Here is a 27,995-nt window from a genome sequence, read left to right on the forward strand (position 1 = left end):
CTCTTCTTTCCCCCGGCATCAGTTGAGCCTCGCAGGGACACGGCTGGTGAAGTATCACCAGCGGCTGCGTTTAATTTAACATTTTACTCAACAGAACACATCTTTTTGATGTTCTTCTGAACGGGATGAAGATTTGATTAAGTGTTTTATGAGCCGTCGCTTTGTCAGGGTAACCTTAGTCCCGTTCCTCTTAAGAAATTATATTTTAGGGTATTATGATAGCTAGTTAATTGATTATTTTATTGTTTGAGCAATAGCTAACGTAATCAGCCGAAGGGGGCATTTTTTCTTCTGTCGTCTGCCCTGTCTCCACGCCTTATAGAGCCAGTTTTTCTGGTTGAATCGAGCCTAAAAAAGCAACTCGTCTGAGGAGAGCCGACTGAAAGCGCCAAAATGGGGGTAAGAGACGAATTTCTTGCATCTTTCTTAGCTAGCATGCTATAAATTATATATATATGTCGGCTAAAGTGTGAGTTAGTAATGTTAAAGGTCTGTGGCCATCGACGTAAGGGTTAACTGTACATGGAGGCACATGCATGATGTTACAATGACATTGAACGTGCTGGGATATGTATGACTTGCCTAATCAAGTGGTTAGCGTTATTTTGGCAGTGCTGCGTTAATTTTTCAGTCTCCCAAATGGATGCGATCGCCCATTATGTGCCTGTCACTGACGCCATTTACCACACCAAATCGGCGCACTTGTAATTAACGGGTAATGGAGGTGATTCCTGTTGCCTGCACACCAGGTCTTCTTTTTCCTTCGGATCATGCGCCAGATTTGTGAGTCAGTCCGCCGCATCCAGACTCCAGCCGGTGCGACGAGCCGGTGCAGGGTGGAAACCCGCCACAGTAACGTTGGCCATTTAGTGTTTGAGTTCAGGTAGCATATGTGCAGCTCCCAACCGTACGACAAGCCCCTTAGTGTTGCTGCTTGACCTGCGAAATCTGATTCATTTTCCCCAGTGGGTGAAAAGTGCTGTCACGGCTTCATGTTTAATCATTCAGCAGACAAAAGGGGCGTTTAGCTCACTGACCCTGCACTGCAAACGCACTGAGATTAATCCCGATTTTTAAAGATGTCATAGGAGCTTTCTCTCAGAATGGTGCTGTAACGCTTTCAGTAATCTAACGATGACCCCAAGCAGGCCCAGTGTAGAAATAAGTATCCTCTCTCTCTGGTTTTAGCAAGAATTGGTGATGAAGTGACAGAAAAATGTGCTGCTTCATGCACCGGTTCCAAAAAACGGGATTACACGGACCGCACATCTGGCGTTGGACCTGCTGCAGACGATTGAGGAAATTCACAAATCCAAAATGCACAATTATTCAGACAGCGTAACGACACGGATAAGCCCGGTCTGAAATTAAATCTTTTGTGAATAATACGCGTGTGAAGCGCGGAATTACGCGTGGGATATGTGTAACCTTTTGCCGGTAAACCCGCAGTCCGGACTGCGGAATATCATCTCATCCCTCCAAGTCTGACTGCGGTAACTCTCAACTGTCGCAAATGTGCGTCTCCTCAGTTATTATTAAAAGAAAAAGAGCGATCACGATGTCCTGAATTCATTTGATTATTTGAAAGCCATAATGTTAAACGTCCAGATGCACAGAGAGGGTGGTGTCTGGGACTCTGAACCATAAAGGCTACGACCCCCCCCCCCCCCCCCTTCCTAAAATTTCCCCACCCGCCATTTGCTGCGTTTTCATTCAAACATTACATAATGCGACGATGCGTCGTGCTGCTGTCATTGAGGATACGGGCTCGGTGGATGTGGAGGCATCTTAGGTCTGGGTACCAAATGGGCACGGAGGCAAATGCGTCAAAATGGTTCCTCAGCAGTGGTCGACCCCCACCCCCAATTTTTCACATCCCACACACAAAAATATCAACTGCTTAGAACTCAAAGGAAGATGGGCTTAAATCTACCTGTTTTACCCCATTAGACTCATAAAACGTCAGTGATCTGTCAGTTCATAATACATCCTGTTCCAGCAACAACATTTCGATGTCACAGCTTCAGTCATATATTATTACTGTGATTATAACGGGTTAATTAATATAATGACTCAGTGTCCATATTCATTAATGTAGTTTTTTTTAATCTTCCGAAGTTACTTTCACTAAATACTGAGTTCCTCCTGCATACAAAAAATGATGTCCTAATCAAAGCCACCATATTGTAATAAAAGCAGCTTATAAGTGCTCTCTTATGTAATTAAAGAATAAAACATTTTGCTTTATCAAATGGCCCGAGATGACAGGAAAAACACTGACTTCTGTTCAGTAAGGAAACACAGAGTCTGTGCTTAAGTAATGATTTGTATTTCTTTGCATAGTCATGTACCCAAGGCTCATTTTCTGCCAGGAAAAACCCTATTTTGCGTCTTAGTGTTGTTGTTTTTTTTAAATATATACATAAATATATTGAGTTGATAAAATCTGGTTAACATGTACGTTAGAAAACTGTAGCTGCTCTTCTTTAGTGCCTTTCCCTCCCTGTGCAATGTAGTCGCTTTCTCTTCTGTTCTACATCCCAGTTTGGATGGGATGAGAGTGGAGGCTGAGTTGTGGAAATACAAATGGTTGTAATGCTTTCCACTAGATTGCCGAAGGGGGAAACCATACACATCTTTGACCACTGCGTGAAAGAGAGGAGGAGGAAGAGGAGCTGAGGAGGAGGGTGTGTCAGTGCATGTGGGGGGAGTGGAAATTCCCATTTTCAAGCTGTGGGTTGCCTGAAGACTGGACAGATAGATAAAGCGGATTTGAGTGAAATGCACTGTGGTGGGGGTGGGGAACACCAGAGGGAGGCTCAGTTGACAAGGCAACTACAGGGTCATTTGATCCAGGCCAATTAATCGATAGAGATGGATGCTGCAGAAGGCAGCGATTGGATTGGTGGTGTGAAAGGATGGAGGTCAGCAGCCACAGGCTTCGCACGGAGGTCCTTGTAATTGGTAGAGTGACCAAGATACTGTGACTGACACTAGCTGATGGAGGTAGAGAGAGAGGGTGAGAAAGAGACGGCTGTGTGGTGAGTCACCTTGAGAAGGGTGAACACTGAAAAAGATGGAGGAGGCAGAAATGTAAAAAGAGCTGGTGGGATGCTGCTCCTGTGCAGCGATGACACAGAGGAGGGAACAATGATGGAGCCCCAGCAGAAAAAATGGAGAAATAAATGCTGAGATTCAGAAAGAGAAGAAAAATGTACAAGGATGAAAGCATCTGCTCATATCCCATAATGCACTTGGTGCGGAAGCTTCAGGAGAAGAGCCAATCACAGTGGAGAATGGTGTGGCTGTGTGAGTGTAAGCATGTGTGAGGCAGGCAGCTCTCATGACTAAACCCACTCTCACTGACGATGTGTAATTCATACAGATGAAGCTCTCGACACTGTCAGACCTCTTTACTGTAGTGGCTGCATTGAAGCTAACTGAGTGAGTTCACATTCTCGTACATCAGTTAATGTTAGTGTACAGTCATTCGTGGATGAAACACTCATGTCAAAAAGTGTTGTCTCGCTCTATAACCTATAAAAATATGTCAAACTGTTGTTTTAGTCATTGCTATCAGTCTCGTGTCTTAAACATTCATTAATATGATGACAGTCAGTCCTGAGCTCATCGTGCTAAAGTGAATTACTCAATTCAAGTCACTTATTCAGACTAAAGTGTTATTATTATTATTATTATTATTATTATTATTATTATTATTAAGGTTTTGGCCAGACTTTTCACATGGTCTGATTGTAGAAGCCAGTTTGTAATGTGTCATAGATGATGATGTAAGATGGGTGGTGACACAGTGATGCAGTGTTTTGCATTCTCCCCTCACAACAAGAAGGTTCTGGGTAAGATTAAGATACTGAATTTTAAATACGTTCTCACTATTAAATTTGTAACCAAGCTAAACCAAAATAAAGCAGCCTGAGCCATTCTGATGTCCAGAGGTGTATTGAACTTTACTGTAGGAGAGTTTTAAATGTAAACAGGGATTTGATTAGCCTATAAACACTGAATTATGCTTCTTGTCGTCTGTCCTAATGTCCACTCACCTTCTACAAGAACCACAAAAAAAACCAACAAAAACAGCTATGGGTTTAATGGCTGCAGAGTATAGTTTTAGCTATAAAACATATACTGAGCTAAGGCTTTAAGTTGCGGGGTTAAAGGCCCGATATTAGTCACAGGTAACTTCATAATTGGTTAAAAAGTGGGCTGGAATGATCTGCAGCATTCCAGGACCTCCAGTTAATGAATGATTCAATCTTATAAGCATCTTAGTGCATATTACTATCAAATTAGTTTAATTTTCATGTGTTTGCTTAGTGACAGCATAAAAATACCTGCTCACTAATAATAAACATCCTGTGGACTTTTTACATCTTCAACACATTCTGCACACAAAATACTTCTGTGACCTAAAAGTACAGCTGATGTTGTTCCTCAGGGAAGAATAAAACATTAATGTGCCACTCTGATAAATGGAAAAAGATGAAAAAAGGACAGGAGAGGAAAATGAGACATTATTTTCAAAGGTAAGCATAGCCCAGCAATTGATATGTTATAAACTTGAAATTTAAGTCTGACATAAAATTTCAGACTAAAAATTCATTTTAGAGTTTTTAAATGAGATACTGTATCTATACATGATGTTTTACTGATTATTTTTGGCTGAATCCACAAATAGTTGCACAGGTTAATAATAATAATCACAGACCCTACACAAAGAAAATCTACTGGACCTCATGAAATAAATTATTTTGTGACTTATTTCTAAGTAATTCTCTCTCCCACGATGTGTCACTATACCAAACCTTGGTATCCCCACATGCCAATTCCTACCTAAACGCCTGACAATAACTGTGCATTGATGATAAGTGTGATTTATTTTTATTTGTGTAATTAAATATATTGTCCCAGTAGCAGACAACGAATTTTATAAAATTGTGTGTAATTATTTTTTTCCTGTTCTTTAGTACAAATAGTCTGTGCTGCCACAGTTTGTTATTATATATGTAATAGCAGTCACAACATAGTCTGTTCTCATGGTCATGTTGTGTAATTGTTCCAGTCTATCTACATTTCATTTCATTAATACTTAGTCGTAGCTTCCTGTGTCTAACTAGTTTCCATCTGTGTGTGTGAGTGTGCAAATAGCATTGATCCACACTCCAGCAAATCAGTGATCAGGGTTTTCCGATATCACAGTTTGTGCTCTCTGGTCAGTGTAACATAAACCTTGACATCACTAACTATCTGTATGACGTCTCTGGTCTGAGTTAGAAATTAGTCTGAAATTAAGGAGGATAATGAAGGTGAACCACTCAATGCATTCCTGCACCATACAGACACACTGCATGCAGAGCAGTATTGTTACATAACATACCATCACATTAAACATTACATTATTAAAACATTTTAGTTGCACCTACACCCTCCTATCAGTCACAGGAAACCTCACATTACCCACTGAAAAGTTGATGCCATCACTCTGAGCCTTTCAGCAACTGCTGTTTTCTGTCATACTCATAGACCTCATGCACTGCAGGGGGTGGCACACAGCCTAATGGTGGAGAATGCTGCAAAATGCACTTTGTGTTATTAGGAATGTACGCCCACTGATAACCAAGTCTAAACTGTGTCTTTGACCAAATCACAATGGCTTTACTCAGTGTTTGATGTTCATCACTATAAATATATATTCTAAGACATTATCATTACATAGTCTGCATCATGGTAATGGTTCAAACTGTCTCCTTTTAAATCTTTGCTCGAATGAGCAGATGAGAGTAGTAGACAGCACAGAAACAGATGGACAGCCTGGAGGGAGGAGAATGTAAACAAAGTGGGAGGAGAGGGTGAAGGGGGGCAGTGCCCTCTTAGTCAGTGTGTGTGAGTGACAGGCACTTCATCTGTGTTTTCCAGGTCGGTCAGTCCACTGATCTGTGTGATAATCCATTTCTTTGTGTATGTGGTTATGTTGAGCCACTGTGTCCCCATCAGAGCTACTGAACTCCAGTGAATGCAGTAGACCAGCAGCAGCATCCTTCATTCAAAAATCTGAGCTGAGACTATGATGTTCTGTTCACTGGAGCATCTTCAGATTTAGCTGAAAATAGGCTAAATACTACATACTGAACATGGTTAAATACCAGACAATTTAGTGCCAGCTGGTGGATTTTTTTTTTTTTTGCCAAGGTCATGTCCCAGTCTTGCTTTGCAAAGTGTGAAATTGCAGCAAAATCTTTAATTTCTTTATATTTACAGTCGGATGTCTCATTCCAAAAACTGTACATGTGAACATTTATTGGTTTCGTATTTCATATAATGTGTAATGCACTGGATAAGACATCATTGAAGATGGCTCAGGCTGTTCATCCGTTTTAAAAATGGATGTATCATTGAATTTGAACTTTTACTGGTTACAATTTCAGTCTGTAGTCTAGCCCACTTGGAATTAAATTGGGCTATATGTGCCCTTTTCACTAAAGTGGGTTTATACTGGGTGTCCCCAGTATAGAGGCTACTTTATGAGTTTTTGTGGGCCATTTTGGAAACCATAAATCATTACCAATCATTATACTTGATGTATTTCCAAAATAGAATCAGTAGCGAGGCTTGGGTAACAGCAGCATAATTTGCTTTCTCCCTGCTTTTTTTTGTTCAGCTTCTATAAAAACAGGTTAAATCATGCCAATAAGACATGATCTTGATGAGATAAATCATGTCTTATTGACACCAAATGTTGATTATAAGCTTGCCTTTAGTTATATAAGCTCAAGTCTGTCGGACGAGATCAGCTGACAGACTTAAAACGCAAAGCTTTTCAGTAAAATGTTATAGTTTAGCATACATTCATTTGCCTCTGTTCACATCACCTGGCCTAAAGTTTTGTCTTTGCATAAACTTTGAATCTAATTGCATCATGTGAAAATTGCTTCACATCTGGCCTGAAGTTCAGTTGATAATGATTCTGATCATTACTGGCAGTAAATAAACAAAAAAAATTTGTCCTGCAAAGATGTGGCAATGTTATATGTTAGTTGTCATAGTAACCCAAAAATAAAAGTTTAGACATTTGGGGACATTTGAAGATTTGTATATATCTCATTCGATGGTTGTCCACCAGGTTGCCAACTTTGATTTGTTGTATCAGAATCCTAGTGTTGTTGTTTTGTTTTGTTTTAATTCTCCTTATGTTATTTTAACTAGGATGCCTCCATAAATGTCCCTGTCGGGTGTCTGAGATTTGAGCAAGCAGTGATTTCAGCAGATTAAGAAGTGGCTTATCCAGCGCCTCTGCTGTGGTGTCATGAGCCAGGGGCCATACACCAACAGATCGAGCAGACTACAAATGTTCAGCATGTACAATCTGTCCCGTACCTCAGCTTACAACATCTGCTGCTCAGACCTCCTCAGGTTTTACAGCCTGTAACTAGACAGAGACTAGGAAGTGTGTATTTTAGCAGAGAAAGAAAAAATCATCAATATGAAGTAGATATGAACTAGATCAGTTTGACAGGTGGTGCTGAGAGAAATCGACTGTTGTTTGGTGCATATTCTACTTATTGCTTATAATAGGACTTGTACCAGCTCTAAATTACCCTAATGTGACGCACACATGTGAGTTCATGTGTGGTCTTCTGTGGTTTTCTTCCTTTTTCACAGTATTTTCACAGTTGGATGTCAGGGTTTCTTTTGAAGGGTTTCCAGTTGTTATAGTTTATATGCTTATGTCCTCGGTACCCAAATGTCACAGTAAAGCACCAGCACCAGGCATTTTTTCTATCCGTGTTGCTTACTGTGGCACTGCTGTCTCTCTCCAATTTCCATCCCAACACTTTGACTTATGAAAAGTGAAGTAAATCAGGTTTTCCTGTTTAAAATTTTGAGTATATAGAAAATACTTTCTCTTTTTTAGAAATTTAAGAACCTATCCTGGCTCTAGTTTGGTTCAGGAATACCTTTAAATGTCATATTGACTGGGAGAATGTAATTAGGTGTTCTTTGTTGTCTTTTGACACTGTTCAATAAGTCTATTGTTGTTTTGCATTTTGTGTTAGGAACATTTTTAAAAAGTCATCAAGTATGTCTCCTCAGGCTGAGTAAATGTTAGGAAAAACATGACTGGGAATGAATAATGCACAGGCCAACGTTAGAGCAGCAAGTGCAGTGCTCACCTGAGGATTTCTGAATCCTACTGAAGGAGAACAAACTGACTTAACTCTGAGACAGAAAGTGTGGATGCATTACTGATTGCCTGACTTCTATCAGACTGTGTAGTACAGATGGTTTTATATATGAGAGCAGTGTTTATTCACAGAAATCTTTTTATCAGTGTACACTGTGAAGTTTTCTTACGTACTTTTCATCTTATGTGATCATGAATAACCATCATCACAGTAATCTGACCTACAATTGAAAGCTGGTGAAAATCCTTCATTTGGTTAAATTTATATTGAAGCACAAACCACAAACATTTTTTAAAAGCTTAGTGACGTGTGTGTCATACTTATTCATATTAGAAACATTGCAAAATCTCTGTGTAGAGTTAAACAGTCAAGCTAAAGTATTTAAACGTTTTAAAAGATATGAGTCTGCCATTTAATTTTAGCAGTGCTACCATTCTTTTCTGATAGACAGCACAATCATGGCAGTGGTGCTTTTGTAAACCTGAATCTCGTTCAGTCCTTAGACTGTTATTATACTGAAACACTCGACTTTTTACCACACAGTAAAGCAGGGGTAGGCAACTCCAGGCCTCGAGTGCCGGTGTCCTGGAGGTTTTAGATGTGTCCATGATCCATCACAGCTGATTTAAAGGGCTAAATGACTCCTCAGCATTTCTTGAAGTTCTCCAGAGGCCTGGTAATGAACTAATCATTTGATTCAGGTGTGTTAACCCAGGGTGCGATCTAAAACCTGCAGGACGCCGGCACTCGAGGCCTGGAGTTGCCTACCCCTGCAGTAAAGAAAAGCATAATCAAGATAAAGAATCAGACTTACACTGGCAAGTTCTTGCCTAACAGTATTGATATTTAATTAACAATTTGGCATTTGTAATGTACAGTAAAGATAGAAAAAAGGAAGTTAGAAAAATGCAGGATAGCAGTATCATTTTCCCTCATTGGTTCAGTCAGTGGTAATTCTCACATTTAAACATATTCACTGCATTTTTGCCAGAGACTTGATAAGAAAGACGTGCCACTCAAAGATTTCTGCGAAGAAATCTATAAAATTTACAAGATTTTCCAACAGCAAAGATTGTTTGAGAGGTATAACATCTGCTTTCTAAAATCTTATATTTGGTGCCAAACTTTATGAGCTATTTAATGATATATATTTTAGCTGATGACTCTATATGTGCAAGTTTTTTGAATCAGTGTTTTCTTTTCTTCAGACGTTTCAGTGTTGTAACAAAGCGAATGAGTAAGGATGAATGAGAGAGTAGTATTGGGAAGATAGTAAAGAGAAAGGGAGAGAGAGTGATTGAAAGGGATTATTGTTGTTCACTGGGTTAATCTGTTAGTGTAGTAAACAGCCGTAATCTGATGGTCTGCTGGATCAGGGTCCAGGGAACACTTCACCTCCTGACAGATGGCAAAAAAACAGATACTCTCATACACACAGACAAATAGAAATCTATGTGCACACACTGAAACCACAAACTTGTAGCTAAGCAGAAAATAAACACGTGCATTGATTGAATCACTACTGCACACATATATACATTTTAAAATGGCCAGTTTTAATATTACTTCCTGTTATTTTTTTAAAGTAATTCATTGCCTGTCACGCAATAAAAAGGTCAGCAGTGATGCATTGTCTCTATAGAGTGGCTAAACAGTTGTTTATTTCTCAGTATCATGATGTGCAGTCACTAACACATTTGAATTATAAACACACAAGTTAATATGTGAGATAGTCAATAAGTTTTATTGTTTTTAAACCAACAGAAGTCATTCATTCCAAACGAACGTAAAGAGAGAATAGAACCAAACGTCCAGCCATAACTTTTTGTCTGTTGCACCACATTGAACAGGAGTACTACTAGGCTGGATAAGAGCTATTTGCAAGTTATATTATAGCACCTATCCTAATACACCACTTTGTTGTGTAAAGTAGCATTTAGACAATTGTGGTCCTTAAAGGTTTTCTCCACAGTAAAAGATGCTGATGCAATTTTGACATGGAACTATTTGGCATATGCACAAACTCTAAGACTGCACATAGGCAGATGTGCAAAGCAAAATGTCATTGGCTGTCAACAAGCCATCACCCTATCAGCTTTCATTCCAGTTAGAAAAAAACAGATGGTAAACCGTATGAAGCAACCATCAAATCAGTGTGAAATCTCTCGGCCCAGACTAATCCACATGAGAGCTTTCCCAAAATAAGTCACTTCTCTCATCTTATCATGCAAGGTTAAACAGAGTCTGATTGCCAGTGTGTGGCTGTTCAGAGTACATTGTCACATTTGGATGGTAGCAAACATCTGTGTAGTGTTACACACAAAATAGTCACACGTTTTTCAGGGTCAAAACCCTTTCAGGAAATGTGGACTGACTTTAGACCCAAACTATATTTTAAATTTAAATTTAAACTTCATAGATCTGATTAGACTGTTCAATGTTCACAATCAGGGAAAGAGATTTCCTTTCCATGTTTTTATAAATGCATCACTTTATTGACCCAGCTTCATGAACCAAATCAGTATGTCATAAATTGCGTACCTCTCACATTTGTTCCTAATGATACTAAGCATTAGATTGTATCAATGTCACTCTAATAACACATAAAAGTTAAGTGATTAACTTTTGATTAACTGCTGCCAGTGAAAGAAGCAGCACAGCAGCAGACCTGAATAAGTCACTTATAATTTTGTCTCTGAGAAATAAGTTTGCATGTATAAAGTATATGTAAAGACTGCCTTGACTATTACAGCAGAGGATCAAGCGAGAAAATAAAAATGGAAAAAAGCACCTGTCTTTTCATACAGCACATTTTATCTAATTATGTTTAAAAACAGTGGGAAATATAGTTTTTTTGCTATTTGGTCTCTTTACTTTTACAGTAAAGCATTTATATATCACTGTGCTTGAAATGTAAATCACGTGGCGTGGCTTTGTCAATCATAACTTGTAAATCATGAACGTGTCATGCAAATCAAGTGTTGTAAATCTAGTGTCACAGCTACTGTAAGCTTAGCCTCGGTTTACCAGTGAGACATGAACTGATGTTCTCTGGTGATGCGTTTCATTTGGCAAGTAACCACAGCATAAATAGTGACTGGCTAGGAATGTACTACTGGCGAAAATAGTCAACTCTGGTGTCTCTATATTGCAGATTATTTTATTTATTTTTCAATATGGACAAATTTCACATGTAGGACTGTGTGCAAAAGACAAAGGAGTAATTAGATCTAACAAGAAAATCCATAGATTTCTGACAAATAAGATGGATGAGAGTGTTTATAATAGAACGACATCATTTAGAAAATGAATGCACAATGAAAAAGAAATTGTGAGACCTTGCTGGTGCATTCATCTAAATAAATGTAGCATACACACATTATGTGCAATAATTTGCGCATTAGGAAACTGCTTCAGATTTTGTTGTTTCTGTCTTATCACATATTAATTTCCTTGATCCTCCTCTCAGCCACAACAACAGTTTAAACAGCAGAAGCCTGAATAGAGACTCGTGTAAACAGCAGTTTAAGAGGAGCTCTTGATTCAAGCCTGTTCTCTAATGATGCCAGATTTAATCAGGAAGTCTTGACACACCAGGGGATTATAGCCAAGTTTAGATCTCAACCTTAATGTTTTGTCTGGGGCTTAATATGGAAGAGGAAGAGACGGAATCACACAAGCCACAAAGTTTATTAACAAGTTTATGGTCCAGCCAAACAGTTCTCTGTAGTCATTGCTGTGTTATTTTGTGATTACTGGTAAAAACTATAGATTATAACAGCTACAACTCTGGCAGTCAAATCTTTTTCTTTCTCCCTTGATGGCTCAATAAAGCAGTGTTGTGATTTGGATCTTTTTTGTTGTGAAGTTGTTTGTTGTATTTAAAGAAAGCTCCTGTGCTGCATTGATAAATTAAACAATGATATACATGTTTTCTTTCTGCGTTACAGTATGGACGGTCGGACAGCTACCGCGTGGCTACCACGCAGGACAAGGATGAGAAGGAGTCGCCCAAGAAGAAGGGAGGCAAGGATCTCGATGACCTGAAGAAGGAAGTTCCCATAGTATGTACACTTTTTAAAACCACTTCATCTTAGCCCACTGCTTTCGCCTGCAGGTTTTGGCCAGGTGCTGATGTATAAAATGGAACTCTTACTGAGGTTTGAGAAATGAAAATGCAGAAAGACCACATACAAAGTATGAGTAGGCTTCTTTGTAGACAGAGTAAACAAAAACCTTGAAATCCCAGCTGAGTACTGAGAAGTTTGTTAAGCTTCCTGGCCCAAGTCCAGCATTCAAAGAGCTGTGATCCAACTGTAATCTAATCTCCCTGGTTAAAAAGGAGATGGCAGAGATGTGGTGTTTCGTAGCAGCTGCTGTAATGTTACAGTGTGGTTTGACATAACATGCCAGAGCAATTGAATCCTCCTGTGGAAGGATATTATTCTGTGTGAGGTAGGAAGCCAAAGCCACAGGAAATCCCAGTGATACAAAACTGTATCAGATGTTCAGATAATAAAATCATAAATAAATGTTATCAGTCTCTATTATTATTTACAATTATTTGAAACATTTGTAAAATACCAAAAGCATTGGTGAAATTTTATGCTGGCAACCAGAAATCTCCAATATTTAAAACTCAGTGACTGCTTCGTGTAAGTGGTGATTTGCTTTTATTTGCTTCTTGAAGTTAATTTGTAGTGTTATCAAAATAAATAAATACATTGTGACTGAGGTTTTGATTGATTTCATGATAAATCTTTATTCATGTAGACTGAACACAAAATGTCTGTTGAGGAGGTTTGCCGGAAGTACAACACTGATATCGTTCAAGTAAGTACTTTATTTCAAATCAAAATTACACTTTTGCACTTTTTGATATTTCTGTCTGGCGTACAAGTTGGTGTATGTTGCACCGCTTATGAAGACTTTTTAAAGTGCAAATGGGTGTTATACAGAAATAGGCCATACCTACTATACTACCTTTATTTCCTGTCCTGTTTTTTCACCTCTATTCTATTTTTCTTCCACTCACATCGCATCATTCCATCGTTTTCTGTCCATTGCTTTTATAATTTCTAGGGTTTGACCAATGCCAGGGCTGCAGAGTATCTGGCCAGGGATGGCCCCAACGCTTTGACTCCACCCCCTACCACCCCAGAATGGGTCAAGTTCTGTCGTCAGCTGTTCGGTGGCTTCTCCATCTTGCTGTGGATTGGTGCCATCCTCTGCTTCCTGGCCTATGCCATCCAGGCTGCCACAGAGGATGAACCTGCTGGGGATAATGTAAGTGGTTTGTCAGGATGGGTGGATAGATGATAGAATAGATTATTAATCCTCATTCATTTTAAGTAGGCAGGGTTTGTTGCTTAAAATACAAACATCAGCACCTATGAGAAGCTATACACAAAATAAGGATGAACACATTGTTTGTAGTGTGTGTGTGCTCTGTCCTGTAGCATATCACTTTACAAAGCAATTTGCTGACTCACTGCTCTTTAGGGATGAGGCTGCATCTCATCCCTATGATAAAATATGTGTCAGCTGTTTGTAGAAACCATGTCAGCTGACCCATCTCTGGAGTGACAGACACCGTCTTGTCTGAAACCACTCTGGTCGCCACAGGGAGCATATGACTCCTGGCATTGGTAATAGCAGGGTAAGAGCAGGGCATTTACAGGTCAGCACTGTTTCATGCCAGGTCAGAGCACTGAGTAGAGCAAAGGACTGAGGCTAAATGACTCTGACACACACAGCATTAAAGGACAACATGCTTTGTTCAGACCACAGGGAGGTCTCGGGGTGAAACATCACCCGTTTTGAGTCATGAGTTACGAGTGGCCAAGAGTGTGTCAACAAACTGTATTTTCACACACTGTCAGATGCTGAACGCAAGATATGAAAGACAAGATTCAGATTTAGAGCTTAAGATGGTAAAACATATGACAGCAAACCAACATAGTCATAAAACCACTAATAAAGCACACTGCAAACAGATGGACAGCGTTCAGTTCATTGAGTCCAAATCAAACCACGTGCTGCTGTCAGCTCCAGGATACGAGACTTAAATGAAAGACTTAAAGATGATTTATGTTATTTCTAGATTTCAAACTTTACAGAAGCCTTGAGTTCCTGAAATAGCTTTGGTCTTTAGCTCTTACATGCCTCTGAAGTCCAGCATTTATTGACACGAAGTTAGCTTCTTTTTTTTCCCTTCCTTTCCTCTCATGTGATCAAGTTTTAGATAAAAGTTGAGTCTTTTGGTTATTTTCTTTATAAATATGACAGTCTGACACCTTTTTTCCCCTTTCTGTCTTTCTCTACAGTTGTATCTGGGTATCGTGCTGTCAGCTGTTGTCATCATCACCGGCTGCTTCTCTTACTTCCAGGAAGCTAAGAGCTCCAAGATCATGGAATCATTTAAGAACATGGTCCCTCAGGTACCAGAGACTTCCTAGTCATCGTCAGGATCATGCCGGGATGTTTTTGTGGTGATTGTTGTGCCAGAAGGGGATTTCACAAAATGTGTTGCTTGATTAAATCCAGTTTTCCAACTGAATTTGCTTGAAGGAGGTTTGAAATAAATTATGCTGCAGTTTGAGGAGTGACTAAACATTTAGAATTCAAAGGGTGCTGAAAATTAATGAGTGTATCGCTTGTCGAGTTCTGTGGTTACGTATTATGTGAAGCGATCCTCCAAATAGCATGTTTACGTCTTTCTTTGTCACTCTGTGATCCAGCAAGCCTTGGTGATCCGCGAGGGAGAAAAGATGCAGATCAACGCTGAGCAGGTGGTTGCAGGAGATCTGGTGGAGGTGAAAGGAGGAGACCGGATCCCTGCCGACCTCCGCATCATCTCCTCACATGGCTGCAAGGTGAGCTACAGGCACAGACAGATTCATGATGACAGACATTCAGAGATAGTAGAAATCAAGGATCTAGAGACAGATCCACAGGGCAAGCGATTCACAGCAGTGTGGATAAAGGAGACCTCAGAAAGTCAATGGCATTCGGCAACTTCAAGCAATAGCAAGCAAAATAATCACTGAAAAGCATAAGTGGGTCCCAAGCTCACCAGGTGAGTACCAAACTTCTCAAAATCAAGGAAACCAATTAGAGTACCACCATTAACAGTGCAATACACTGTTTATTGACATGGTGGTAAGTGCATTAGAGGGTTACCTAGGCAACTGGACTCTGGAATGTCCACTAAGAGCAAACCATCAGCAACTTAAATATTTGTGGCAAGTGAAACGTGTCCTGTGTGGATTCTGCTGGAAGATCTGTGTCTGTATCTCTCTCTCTGGATTTGTATGTAGCCCTCAACAAGTTTCTCTCTCTTGTCTTTCTCTTTTTCTTTGACCCAGACGGCCGATCTCACAAACTAATCAAGTGTCTGTCTTTTTTCTTTTTTTTTTGTCAATCCTGCTCTGTCCAGGTGGACAACTCATCCCTGACTGGTGAATCAGAGCCCCAGACCAGGTCACCTGACTGTACCCATGACAACCCCCTGGAAACCCGAAACATTGCCTTCTTCTCTACCAACTGTGTTGAGGGTAAGTTTATCACCATTATCATCATCACCATTTTCCAACAGTCAAATACACCTTTATTCTAATATGATAATGTACATAATATTGTACCTGTTGTTGGTTTTGGCGGGGGCTGTGTTCTGTTATTTTAACAAGATATGACCCAGGATTTCATTGCATTTCTTCATTTTCCCACGGTGACAGTTAGATATGGAATGAGTGACTTCTCTGGTCATCAAAAGTAGATCTAGAAATGTGATCCTATTTAACCTTGTACCAGTTCCTTTCTAGTGGATCCTGTTGTAGCCATTGTATTATCAGCATTGCAGCAAAACGCATTATGAATCTCACAGTGTATTAATTGGAAAATAGTAAGATGTGGTGCCCTCTGGTGGACATGTTAGATTCTTCACTACGTCTCCAATCATCATCACTCTGTCCGCTTGTTCATCTATATTAACACACTCTATTTATTTATTTTTTCGTTCTCTATTTTTTCCCCTGCAGCCAGTGTTGAAGTGCATATATTTTAAAACCATTCCCTCTGTTTTTCCAGGAACTGCACGTGGTATTGTTGTGTGTACTGGTGATCGCACAGTGATGGGACGCATTGCTACCCTCACCTCAGGTCTGGAGACTGGAAAGGTAAATATATTATATATAATAACTGCTCACATCCATTACAGCAAGAAACTAAAACCGTGTAACTATACACTCTTTCACTAAAATCTTGTAATATTATTTAAAGCCTATATATTGTCTTAGTTGTGTCTCCTTATCAGAAATTAAATCTCTTTGCAGTCAATTAAACATCTTCTTTTTTTATCCTCAGACACCCATTGCCAAGGAGATTGAGCACTTCATCCACATCATCACAGGCGTGGCTGTTTTCCTTGGCGTGACCTTCTTCATCCTCTCAATCATCCTGGGTTACTCCTGGCTGGAGGCTGTAATCTTCCTCATTGGTATCATTGTGGCTAATGTGCCCGAGGGACTGCTGGCCACAGTCACTGTGAGTTGGCAGAGAGATGTGAAACTAGTGGATGGTGCAATATGGAGTGTCTGTGTGTGTCCAAGATCCTTAGGTGTGGTTCAGGTTTTTGTTTTGTTTTGTTTTGTTTTTTGAAATTTGTCAATAAGGCTGAAATGTTAGGATTGGTAGTAGATGTGTGTGTCTGACATTGATTTGTCCAGACTTGGGTCAAACTGTAGCTTCACATAATATGAAATACAAAGAAATTAGATGAAGCTTTGAAAACATGAAACCTGTTTTTTTAAGACTGTAACAGAAATTTTATTCCAACACTCACTGGTATTAAAAATAGTAATATTTCTCATTTTTAGTGTGTTAGTAAGTCACTCTAATATTGATTTTCTCACAGAGAGAAGGTAACAGGCTAAAGGTGGTGTCACCAATCACACACCTTGGGTTGTTAGCGGTTTAACCCACGTCTGAATGTGTGTTATTTACATTAGTTTCTGTTTTATTTTGTGTTGTTTCTGTGGTTTTTGGCCGGTGTTGTGTTGTGTGTGGTTTGATCATGTCTGTTTGCTTGTGTGCTCTCTGTGTGGTTTGATATTGTGATTGTTATATTTCGTGCTTTAACATTCTGTTTGTTTCTGTGGTGAAATGTTGTGTCGCCTCTGTGTATTTGTCCTTTCATCTCCCACTTCCTCTCTCTTTCTATTCAGGCAGTCCCATATGTGTTTGTGTGTCTCTCTCTCCATCTTCCTTTTCGTTTGTCTCTCTCTTTTCCAGGCCAGTGGCGGTGCTGTCTGCAATGACAAGGACTAGCTAATGTAATGACATTAGGCAAATGTTTCTCAGCACCATGAACTGAATTTAGGCCTCGTGTGCTTGGCCTTGGCTAGTTTGACCCACTGGTCTTGCCATACTTGGCATGGTACCATAATGCACTGCTGCTCTGCTTCACAGCATCGCTCTTTCATGCTTCATGTTCTCTCTGCATTGCTTGTTGGGCTGTGTTTTTATATCCTGAAAGGACTTTTCTGTTCTTACTGCATTGTTATGTATAGAGTGCTATGTTGGTGAGCAGAATGAACATTTCCAGGCATCTGGGTGGTTTTTATTTCCTAGTTGGGGTTATGTGTTTCAGGTTGTTGGCAGAAATTAGTTAAGTGTCTGGAGATGCTCATCTGTTCTTTTAGTTTACAACAAAAATACTAATTGTATTTTTCTCTCTCTCTCATTGATTTTGTCCATTTGTTTGTGACGATCATCAACAACTCCTTTCCACTTGTTTTCTTTCTTTCTCTCCCTGTCACTTTGCCTTTGATGCCTTTCCTCTGCCACTCCCATTTCCTCCTTTGTTTTTGTCTCCTGCTTCATCACTCTCCTCCAGGTGTGCTTGACACTGACTGCCAAGCGAATGGCTCGCAAGAACTGTCTGGTAAAGAACTTGGAGGCTGTGGAAACTCTGGGCTCCACCTCCACCATCTGCTCTGATAAGACAGGCACCCTGACCCAGAACAGGATGACCGTGGCCCACATGTGGTTTGACAATCAGATTCATGAAGCTGACACGACTGAGGATCAGTCTGGTGAGATTTTGTTCTCTTTTTATTTAGTAAGCATTAAATGTGTGCCTCCATGCAGTATATATTAAGTAGAGTGCAAATAAACAGGATTGTGATATATGTGGATTTTAAAGGGCGCGAACAAAAAATCTTCCCTTAAATATAGCAAACCAGTCACCGTGTGCAGATACACGGCCTCCAGTGCTCCTGCCATGCTTGTACTACTGTTTTGTAAGCTGATTGAGCACCATCTGCAGTTCAAACTGAATCTTAGAAACTCTTAAAATGGTGAACCTGAACTTGGACGTGTCTGAACATTTTAATCACACTTTGTTTCAGTAGTTTTTAATCTGTTTTTGTGCTTTGAAAAAGTGCAACAAAGAGATTAGCTGTTTCAGTGTGTGAGACTGGAACTACATTCTGTTCTAAGTAATGTCTATTTACATGCCACATAATGCATGGAAACAAAGCACTGAAGTAAAGCTAAAGATAAAATGGCAAGATTTAACCGTAACCCTTCGCTGTATCAGCAGCTGGATGCTTGGATGAGGTTCTATGACTCCCTTTTTGCTTCTTGTAGGCTCCTCCTTCGACAAGAGCTCAACAACATGGGTGTCTCTGGCTCGCATTGCTGCCCTCTGCAACCGCGCTGTGTTCAAAGCAGGTCAGGAATCTTTGCCCATTCTGAAACGAGACGTAGCCGGTGACGCCTCCGAGTCAGCTCTGCTGAAGTGTATCGAACTGTCCTGTGGCTCCGTCAAGGCCATGAGGGACAAGAATAAGAAAGTTGCAGAGATCCCGTTCAACTCCACTAACAAGTACCAGGTGAGTACCAAGTACTTGTTTGTGCAGAAAGATAAATATAATAAGCAATTACACACATTGCCAGTTCGTTTTAACATGAGCTGAATCAGGCAATTTGTAGTAAACTGGCTTAAACATGCAAAGAACTGCATACCAAATATTCATTCATACTAATAGTTCAATCCATTCCCATCAGCTCTCAATTCATGACACTGAGGAGGAAAATGACAATCATTACCTGCTGGTGATGAAGGGAGCCCCAGAGAGGATCCTTGACCGCTGCTCCACCATCATGGTGCAGGGCAAGGAGCAGCCGATGGACGATGAGATGAAGGAGGCTTTCCAGAATGCCTATCTGGAATTGGGAGGGCTGGGAGAGAGAGTGCTGGGTAAGGATGATCGGAAAACTAATTATTTCAAATGCCATGGAAAACAATTAGCGAAATACAAGTTTGACTTTTCTTGCTCTCTGTGCTCAGACTGTACTAAATAAAATAAATTAATTGTGTGAGAATTTAACATCCCTCTTCCTTCAGGGTTCTGCCACCTGTTTCTGCCTGAGGACAAGTACCCAAAAGGTTTTGCCTTCGACACCGATGACGTCAACTTCCAAACGGACAACCTTTGCTTCGTTGGCCTCATGTCCATGATTGACCCTCCCCGCGCTGCCGTGCCTGATGCTGTGGGCAAATGCCGCTCAGCTGGCATCAAGGTGGACACCTTTCTGTTCTGACAGTCTGTTATTTGTCTCTCATTCTCTAAAAATATGTGTCTTCTGTTTAGATCTAATCTTATTTCTAATTTTCTTCCTTTAGGTTATTATGGTGACTGGTGACCACCCAATCACAGCCAAGGCCATTGCTAAGGGTGTGGGTATCATCTCTGAGGGAAACGAGACAGTGGAAGACATCGCTGCACGCCTCAACATTCCTGTCAGCCAAGTGAACCCCAGGTAACATTTACTCCTGTGGCTTCATTATCACTGCTAAAGCTGTTTTGAGTCATAATACATAATACTGAAGAAAAGAAAAAATATACATATATATATATATATTTATAATTATATTTCTTTCTTTTTGGAATGCAGGGATGCAAAGGCCTGTGTGATCCATGGTACGGATCTAAAAGACCTCACACAGGACCAGATGGATGACATTTTGAGGAATCACACAGAGATTGTCTTTGCCAGAACCTCCCCACAGCAGAAGCTCATCATTGTTGAAGGTTGCCAGAGACAGGTACGGTTACTGCACTGCCACTGATTTACAGGTGAACAGAGATAAACAAAAGTGTAATTAGTTTTTATCTCTGGGGCTGTAAAGTGAGTTTATGTGGCCTCTTCCTCTGTCAGGGTGCTATCGTGGCTGTGACCGGTGATGGTGTGAATGACTCTCCTGCCTTGAAGAAGGCTGACATTGGTGTTGCCATGGGAATCTCTGGCTCAGACGTATCCAAACAAGCTGCAGATATGATCCTGTTAGATGACAACTTTGCCTCCATCGTCACTGGAGTGGAAGAAGGTGAGGGACAAACAAAAGGTGGAGGGGTGGAGTGTGGCGAGGAATCTGGGCTACAAATGACAAAACAGACATAAGAGGTGTAGGAACAGGTTCAGCTGAGTTTTAAAAAAGTATCCTATTTGTTCGCGGTTGTCATGTTTGCAACAGGAACACAGCAAAAGTCACGCCACAACTGCTAGCACACGCAGTCATTAGGGCTGCTCAATTAATCAAATTTTAATCACGATTACGATCTGGGCTTTCAACGATCATTAAAAATGACTGAGCCGATTATTAGCCCCTCCCTCGTGCTTTACTCTCGCGCTGCTCCGTGTGGCAAATCGAGCGCACCTCTCTGCATTTCGAACACGTGTCACAACAATTAGCGGTCCCCAACCTTTTTTGCGCCACGGACCGGTTTATGCCCGACAATATTTTCATGGACCGGCCTTTAAGGTGTCGCAGATAAATACAACAAAATAAAACTAGTACCGGTACCGAAAAAAAGAAAATTTATTCATAGCACACGTGAAAAGACCAAGGAAAACCGAGTAAACGATAACCAAATAACGCTGAAAACCGATAAAAACCCTGAAAACTATACATTTCACACCTGAACCTCAACTCTTGCGGCCCGTTACCAAATGACTCACGGACCGGTACCGGTCCGAGGCCCGGGGGTTGGGGACCGCTGATTAAGAGGACCCGAGGGAAGCTCGGAAAGCTAAGCAGAAGTTATTTGGAGAGGAGAGTGACTGCCGTTGGTTGAAAAGAGGTAAAAAAAACTTCAGTGGTGTGGAAACATTATGCGTTCGCGGAGTCAGACGTGGATCAAGTAGACACAGTGTGTAAACTTTGCTACAGTGTCGTAGCTGCACCACAGAGCAACACTGCAAAGTTCACTAAACATAGATGTTTACATTTTTCATTTATTTTTTATATTGCAAACATTTGCACTGTTATCAGTATTTGCACACTATTTTATATTATTTTTTGACAATCTTTAAAGTCATTATTCAACACATTGTTATTGTTAAATAAATATCGTCAAATAATCGAGATCTCAATTTCAGTGAAAATAATCGTGATTATCATTTTTGCCATAATCGAGCAGCCCTAGCAGTCATCATTTCTGCCTGTTGTGCACCTCTCAATATTTGATGCTCACAGCAGGACTAGTGGACTGAGATTCATATTGGAGACACAAGTGTGCAAACAGTTTTGTCTTTACTGCAGTTTCAGTTTTATGTCAACACAGGAGAGAGGCAGATGTTGCAACAGCTTTAAAAGTGAGAGATTTTGGAGAAAACTTTGCTTCCTGTTTCAACATCTTCTAGTCACTTTTTATTTCTGATTGTCAACACCGGCCCTGCACGAGAAAACTGCAGCTCCTCAAGGACTGTAGTGATTTTCATGAAAAGAAGTTCAACAACCACTTAGATGGGCAAAGCACAGTTCACTCAAGTTTTGTTCGAGCATGTGGCATTTTGTTTGTTGTATTTATACACCACCTTTGTCTTTCCAGGACGTCTGATCTTTGACAACCTGAAGAAATCTATTGCGTACACTCTGACCAGCAACATCCCAGAAATCACCCCCTTCCTCTTTTTCATCTTGGTCAACATCCCCCTGCCTCTGGGTACCATCACTATCCTCTGCATCGACCTGGGAACTGACATGGTGAGAAAAAAGCTCAGGACAAAGACTCAAAGACGAGACGTGCTGTTCAGGCTATAAAAATAAGAAAGCACAGTGTGAAATAACCTTTCTGAACAGATTGTCTCAGTGCGTTCATCACTCAAAACATTTTAACGTACACACAGTAACAGCTGGACACTTGAAGCTGTTAACTGCATGCGCTCATGTCAGATGCATACCTGATTAATGCCTTATATTTATTATAGCAGCCACAAAAACAGCTATTCAGTGTGGTCACTTATGATCAGCATCGCTGTGAAGAGTAAAATATTAAACATGGAACAGAGGTGGAATTCAAGGTCATTTTAAATGGGACCTTTAAAGAACACTAGGTGGCAGTGTTGAACCACTATTTATAAGAAGCAGCTCTCACATTTTGCACCCTCTCAAAGAACAGAATGTATTAATACCAAAGCCTAGATACAGAAAGACCAAATTTTCATAAACGTTATAAAAACACACATCAAGAATATATAAGTGAAGTTACCAATGGGTATCTCAAATAAGACAGAAGTGTCTCTTTTTCCTTTCTCCTCTTCCAGGTACCAGCCATCTCTCTTGCTTATGAAGCAGCAGAGAGCGACATCATGAAGCGACAGCCCAGGAACCCACTGAGAGACAAACTGGTCAATGAGCGACTCATCAGTATTGCCTATGGACAGATTGGTAGGTACATTTATTCTTTACAGTTTGTGGCATTTACTGTAAACAGTGTTCAGGCAGCTACATAGAAACGGTTTGCACTCTATAGCAGGTAAGTGTCTTAGAAACTGTCAACATAAAGGTATTAACAGTCTGAGGATGAGTCCACTGCACTCAACAGGCAACAAATCAAAATATCCTTTAGTAAACATCACCCGATATCTATTAGTGCTCATTTAATTTAAATATCGCTGTTCTTTTCCATCTGTCTAAAACGACAGATGGAAAATCAGTCTTTAATGACCATGTCGAGTCTACAGGATTTTACTGTGTCAAATAAAATGTATCATTTGATTAAGGGACTCTCTGTTTGTCTCTGTAGGTATGATCCAGGCTCTTGGGGGCTTCTTTGCCTATTTTGTCATCATGGCTGAAAATGGTTTTCTGCCATCTCTGCTTGTCGGCATTCGACTCAACTGGGACGATCGCTCCAACAATGACCTGGAGGACAGCTACGGACAGCAATGGGTATGAGTGAAATGTTGTAATGTCAGTGTCTCTTGTTTCAGATATGTTCACTTATGTAGTGGAGCCGCTGAGTGACTTGATGAATTTGTGACATTCAAACGAACCTTTTGTTTTTGTGCCATAATCTTTGAATGATTAATGTGAGTCTTAATTTAATACTGATGTGATAAAAGCTATTTATAAACAAATCTATTGTAGAAAGCAGACCGGAGATATTCTCTTTCTCATTTCCTGTGCAGACCTATGAACAACGTAAGATTGTGGAGTTTACTTGCCACACAGCCTTCTTTGTCAGTATTGTGGTGGTGCAGTGGGCAGATGTGATCATCTGCAAGACCAGGCGTAACTCTGTGTTCCAGCAGGGCATGAGGTAAGTACAGGTTATTGAAGAGATCGTACGATAAAAGGAATTCCTTTTAAAAATGGCGGGCAAAAATAATCTAATTGATCTCAGGCTTTAAAAACCTAAGCAATTCTGATAAACCACATTAGATATTAATAGTGAACTTTTTGATTGTGTGTTGAATTTTGTAAGGTATGCAATTTTACCTTCTTCTTACAGTCAGTTTGTATGAATGAAATGACAAAACACAGTGACGACAGACATCTATTGCAAAGGCAGCCATGCTGAACCAATTTTAGGTTTATTTTAAAGGGAAACATGTAGGAAAACTGTAGCTCAATAGAAACCATTACAATATACAGTCTACGAAGTAAATATACCTAGGCATAGTACTTATTTTTGATGGATCAGTTCTGTATTGCTGTATTAGTACTTGGAGTACTTTCAGAAGTATACAGGGCTCGTATCTAAAGAAAAGGCATCAGTTTCTTGTTTGATTGCTTTTTGGTTGTTGTTTTGGAAAAACAGAAAATTTATACTGAACATGAGAGAATGGATGAATGGATCACGACCATGATTCATCAATAAGATTTGATTTGGTTTTTGTATTTATATTCCCCATAGCATCCACTAGGTGTCACTAGATAACCACATTTACCCATGTGCGCTATCACATATGTTGCTCTTTTTCTTCCGTCCATCTTGTTTGGTCTTACGCTGTGTGTCCTCTGCCCATGATGCTGTGTTCTGCAGGCAGCATTTGTAGGTCAGGCACACAAACTAATATAATGTTACTATAACTGTCGGCCTGCAGGGAGTTGCCTTTGAAGCTTTTTTTTTTTTGATTCAGAAGTAGGTTGATGCCAGCAAAAAAACGTCTGCCAACTGTTCAGAAAACAGACAGTGTAGTGGTCTGTTTTTGCTTGGTGACTCTTCATCTACTTATGTGTTTTTTGGCTCTTCGCATCTGTTTTTGCATTTTTTTTTTATCCATACATGTGAGTGTTGTAATAGCCTCTCTTGTTTTGCATTTGTTTTCTTTCAGGAATAAGATTTTGATCTTTGGCCTGTTTGAGGAAACGGCTCTGGCTGCTTTCCTGTCCTACTGCCCTGGTATGGACTTGGCACTACGGATGTACCCACTCAAGTAAGTGGCATTTAACCCTTTAAGACCTACCATAGAACCAAGTCCGCCAGAGCTTATATTATATTTTTACATGCTGTAGTGCCATTTTTGGGAGCATTTCAAGTTGCTATATATCAATACAACCATTACAGCCTAGATTTTAATAATATGTATGAATTAAGTGCATAGTAATTACATAAATTGCAAAAAAGTGCAATAAATGACAAAAAAATTGAAAATCGTTTTTGATTTTTTTAACATATATTTCTAGTTAGAGAAATTTAAGAGGCTTATCCCTCAAAACTGTAAATACAAAAAAGTTGCACAAAATAGTTTCCCACCACAGGAAATTTATTTTGAGTGTCTTCATAGTTTTATTTTTGAAATACACCAATTTTTATATACTGCAGGAAAAACGAAAATAAATATTATAGTGCAAATTTGCAAAAAAGCAGCATATGCATCAAAATAAACTATTTCCAGCAGTGCAATATGAGTCCTAAGCATCCCAGAAACGACACAGAAAGTCATAAAGTCAAACATAACCTTTAAAAACACCAGTATAGGCTCATTGAGGCCCGGACGGTAAAAAACTACATTTCCGCGAAAATGACGTCACTTCCGGTTTCGGGCAGGTCATGGCGGACATGCGATAGTTCGCGCTGACGTCTAATCCAATGTAGGAAGTGTTATGAACAGCTGATCGGATCGGCAAAGCGTGTTTCTGGAATATTATGTTTTTGTTGCTGCAAGCGCTTTTTATGCAGTTTTTGCAAAGCTATATGTGGAAGGAAACCGTGACCGAGGACAAGCTGATGGTATAAGATGTAAGTACAACTCCTCTGGTTTCATATGCAAAAAAAATTATTGCGCTAGCTCACGTGGTTGCAGAGCTACCAGGATTTAAAAATAGTTACGCAAAACAGAGCGTGCCTGCTCTGACCGGTTTTAAAGGGTTAATTAATAAAGAGAATCATCAAACAGCAGAACAAAACATCATCATAGTAACTATGGATGTTCAATCCATAAAATGTATCTTTTCAGGTAAGGAATTGCAAAAACAGTTTCTTTGTCCTGAATCTCAGCGGACTTAAATTTACCACCGTCTCTTTTGTCCTGTCATGACACTCTGTTCATTCAAATATTCCCACTCTGTCCTTTGTTCCCACTCGTTCCCTCACAGGCCCAGTTGGTGGTTCTGTGCGTTCCCATACAGTTTCCTCATCTTTGTTTACGATGAGATCCGAAAACTCATCCTGCGCCGAAACCCCGGAGGTGAGCTCGCACACAGTCATATATATTTACTTGTTTAGTGGTGGGGTGGTGTCAGTGAACTGGAAAGTGGTGATATATTTTATAGGAGAAACAGAGGAGGCATAGTGTTGGATGTGAACAGTAATATAAGTTGATAAAGTAGAGGTGTATCTATAAAATATTTTCCTTCAGTCCATTGATGGCTAACGTTTCTCTCTTTCTTGTGCTTCTTTCCCTCTTTGTCTCCATGCAGGCTGGGTGGAAAAAGAGACATACTATTAAATTATCAAAGCATCATTTACTTCTTGTCCCATTTTTCCCTGAATTCATCCCTTCTTCTCTATCTCCCTCTGACTTTCTCTTTCCTCCTTCCTTGCCTCCATCCATCTCTCCTCTCGGCATACTCGAAATGTACAAGAAAAAAATGTTTACTCCTCATCTTTGTTCCTCCATCTTCATTTCCTAAAGAAACAAAAAAATCAAAATGCCAAGACGACAAGAGGACCAATGACAGAGGAGGAGAGGATGGGGAAGAGGGTGCATTTGTAAATCTTCCCTGTCCTTTCGGTCCCTCTGTCCCCCTTTTTTGTATCCAAAGCCTACACAGCAGTAGTCTGCCAGTAACACTGTTTGTGCCGATGCTTACTACACTGTTAGCTACAGCAACTCTTCGTACATGTACTTAAATTACATCGCCGTGTGGAACCAAATAAAGAAAACATCTTGAGAATAAAGCAGAAAATCTGACTGCTCCACTGCAATCTCTCGGGCCAAGCAGCACAACAAAACGGCAGCTCCGGTCTAGACTACGACCTGGCAATTTGAGCGGGTGGGTGGCATCATTTTTGTTTAGTTTTTTATTTTTATTTGTATTTATTTATTTATTTATTTTCCCTGCCAGAGAAAAGCTGCCCAGATCCAGCTCAGTAATCACTGCCATTTCCTGCCATTCGCCTACCGCGACTTTCCTTGCCTTTTTTTCTCTCTCTATTTCTATTTACTCACTGCCAGTCTTCTACTGCCGTTCTCTCTTTCGCCTCCTCGCCTCCTTTCCTATCAATAAAGAATCGGTGTCACCATAAAACCAACCCACTGTCTCACTCACGCCCACAGCAGGGTGGGAAAAAGTTCACTTCCTCCGACTCCCTGTCCATCCTACCTTCCCAGTGTTGTTTTCTGTTTGTGTTATTGTTGTTTTCTAATAGAAAGCTGGGTGTGGTTTTTTTTTTAAAAACAAAGTTGTTCGTAAAAGTTTTACGTGTTTTTTTTTTTTTTTAAGTTCGGAGTGAGTCTGAGAGCTGCTTGTTTTCATTTAGACATGACAAAGCACACTTTCTCTCCCTCTTCCTGTTCATCTCATCTTCATCTTTTCCTTTAACACGTGTGCCCTCCACCACCAACCTCACCCCCCTCCTGCCTGTCTATCTGTCCCCGTTTGTCTGTCTGTTTGTGAACACCGTGCAAACCCTCCGTCCTTGTAAACTTCCACCCACTTTCACCGCCTGCCTCCTCTTATTCTCCCACCCGTGACCGACCTACAACCTCCCAACCCCACCCAGCCCTACCCCCGTTGAAAAAAAAAATTACAATCTTTCTGTGTCCTCGGAAAAAGAGATTTCTCTCAAGTTTCATTCTTAAATCAGAGGAATTCTGGAATAAGGCACTGTACCTTACACTGCGAAACAGCAGCAAAAAAAAAGGAAATGAAATAAAACCGAAGGATCTCTCTTTTTTCAGCTTGGCCTCGACTTTGTTTTTGTGTGGAGTCTTGTCAGAAAATGGAAATAAATGCTGTGACCAACTTACTTTTGGCGGGAGTGTCAAGTAATC

General features: G+C 40.2%; 1 protein-coding gene across 1 annotated transcript; it reads left to right on the plus strand.

Moving 5' to 3' along the window:
• Window positions 1-27,970, plus strand: atp1a3a (ATPase Na+/K+ transporting subunit alpha 3a). The gene is made up of 23 exons (XM_006794446.3): window positions 1-399; window positions 12,152-12,265; window positions 12,975-13,034; window positions 13,284-13,487; window positions 14,528-14,641; window positions 14,942-15,076; window positions 15,640-15,757; window positions 16,290-16,378; window positions 16,566-16,745; window positions 18,097-18,295; window positions 18,852-19,096; window positions 19,272-19,464; window positions 19,612-19,787; window positions 19,891-20,027; window positions 20,163-20,313; window positions 20,427-20,595; window positions 22,100-22,254; window positions 22,815-22,938; window positions 23,297-23,442; window positions 23,682-23,812; window positions 24,831-24,932; window positions 26,095-26,186; window positions 26,419-27,970. The coding sequence occupies exons 1-23, from the start codon at window positions 394-396 to the stop codon at window positions 26,445-26,447; spliced, it is 3,069 nt and encodes a 1,022-aa protein (XP_006794509.1). The 5' UTR covers window positions 1-393; the 3' UTR covers window positions 26,448-27,970.
• Window positions 27,971-27,995: the final 25 nt, after the last annotated feature.

Source organism: Neolamprologus brichardi, chromosome 22 (assembly GCF_056152115.1).
Source record: "Neolamprologus brichardi isolate AB-2024 chromosome 22, ASM5615211v1, whole genome shotgun sequence".
Taxonomy (NCBI): Eukaryota; Metazoa; Chordata; class Actinopteri; order Cichliformes; family Cichlidae; genus Neolamprologus; species Neolamprologus brichardi.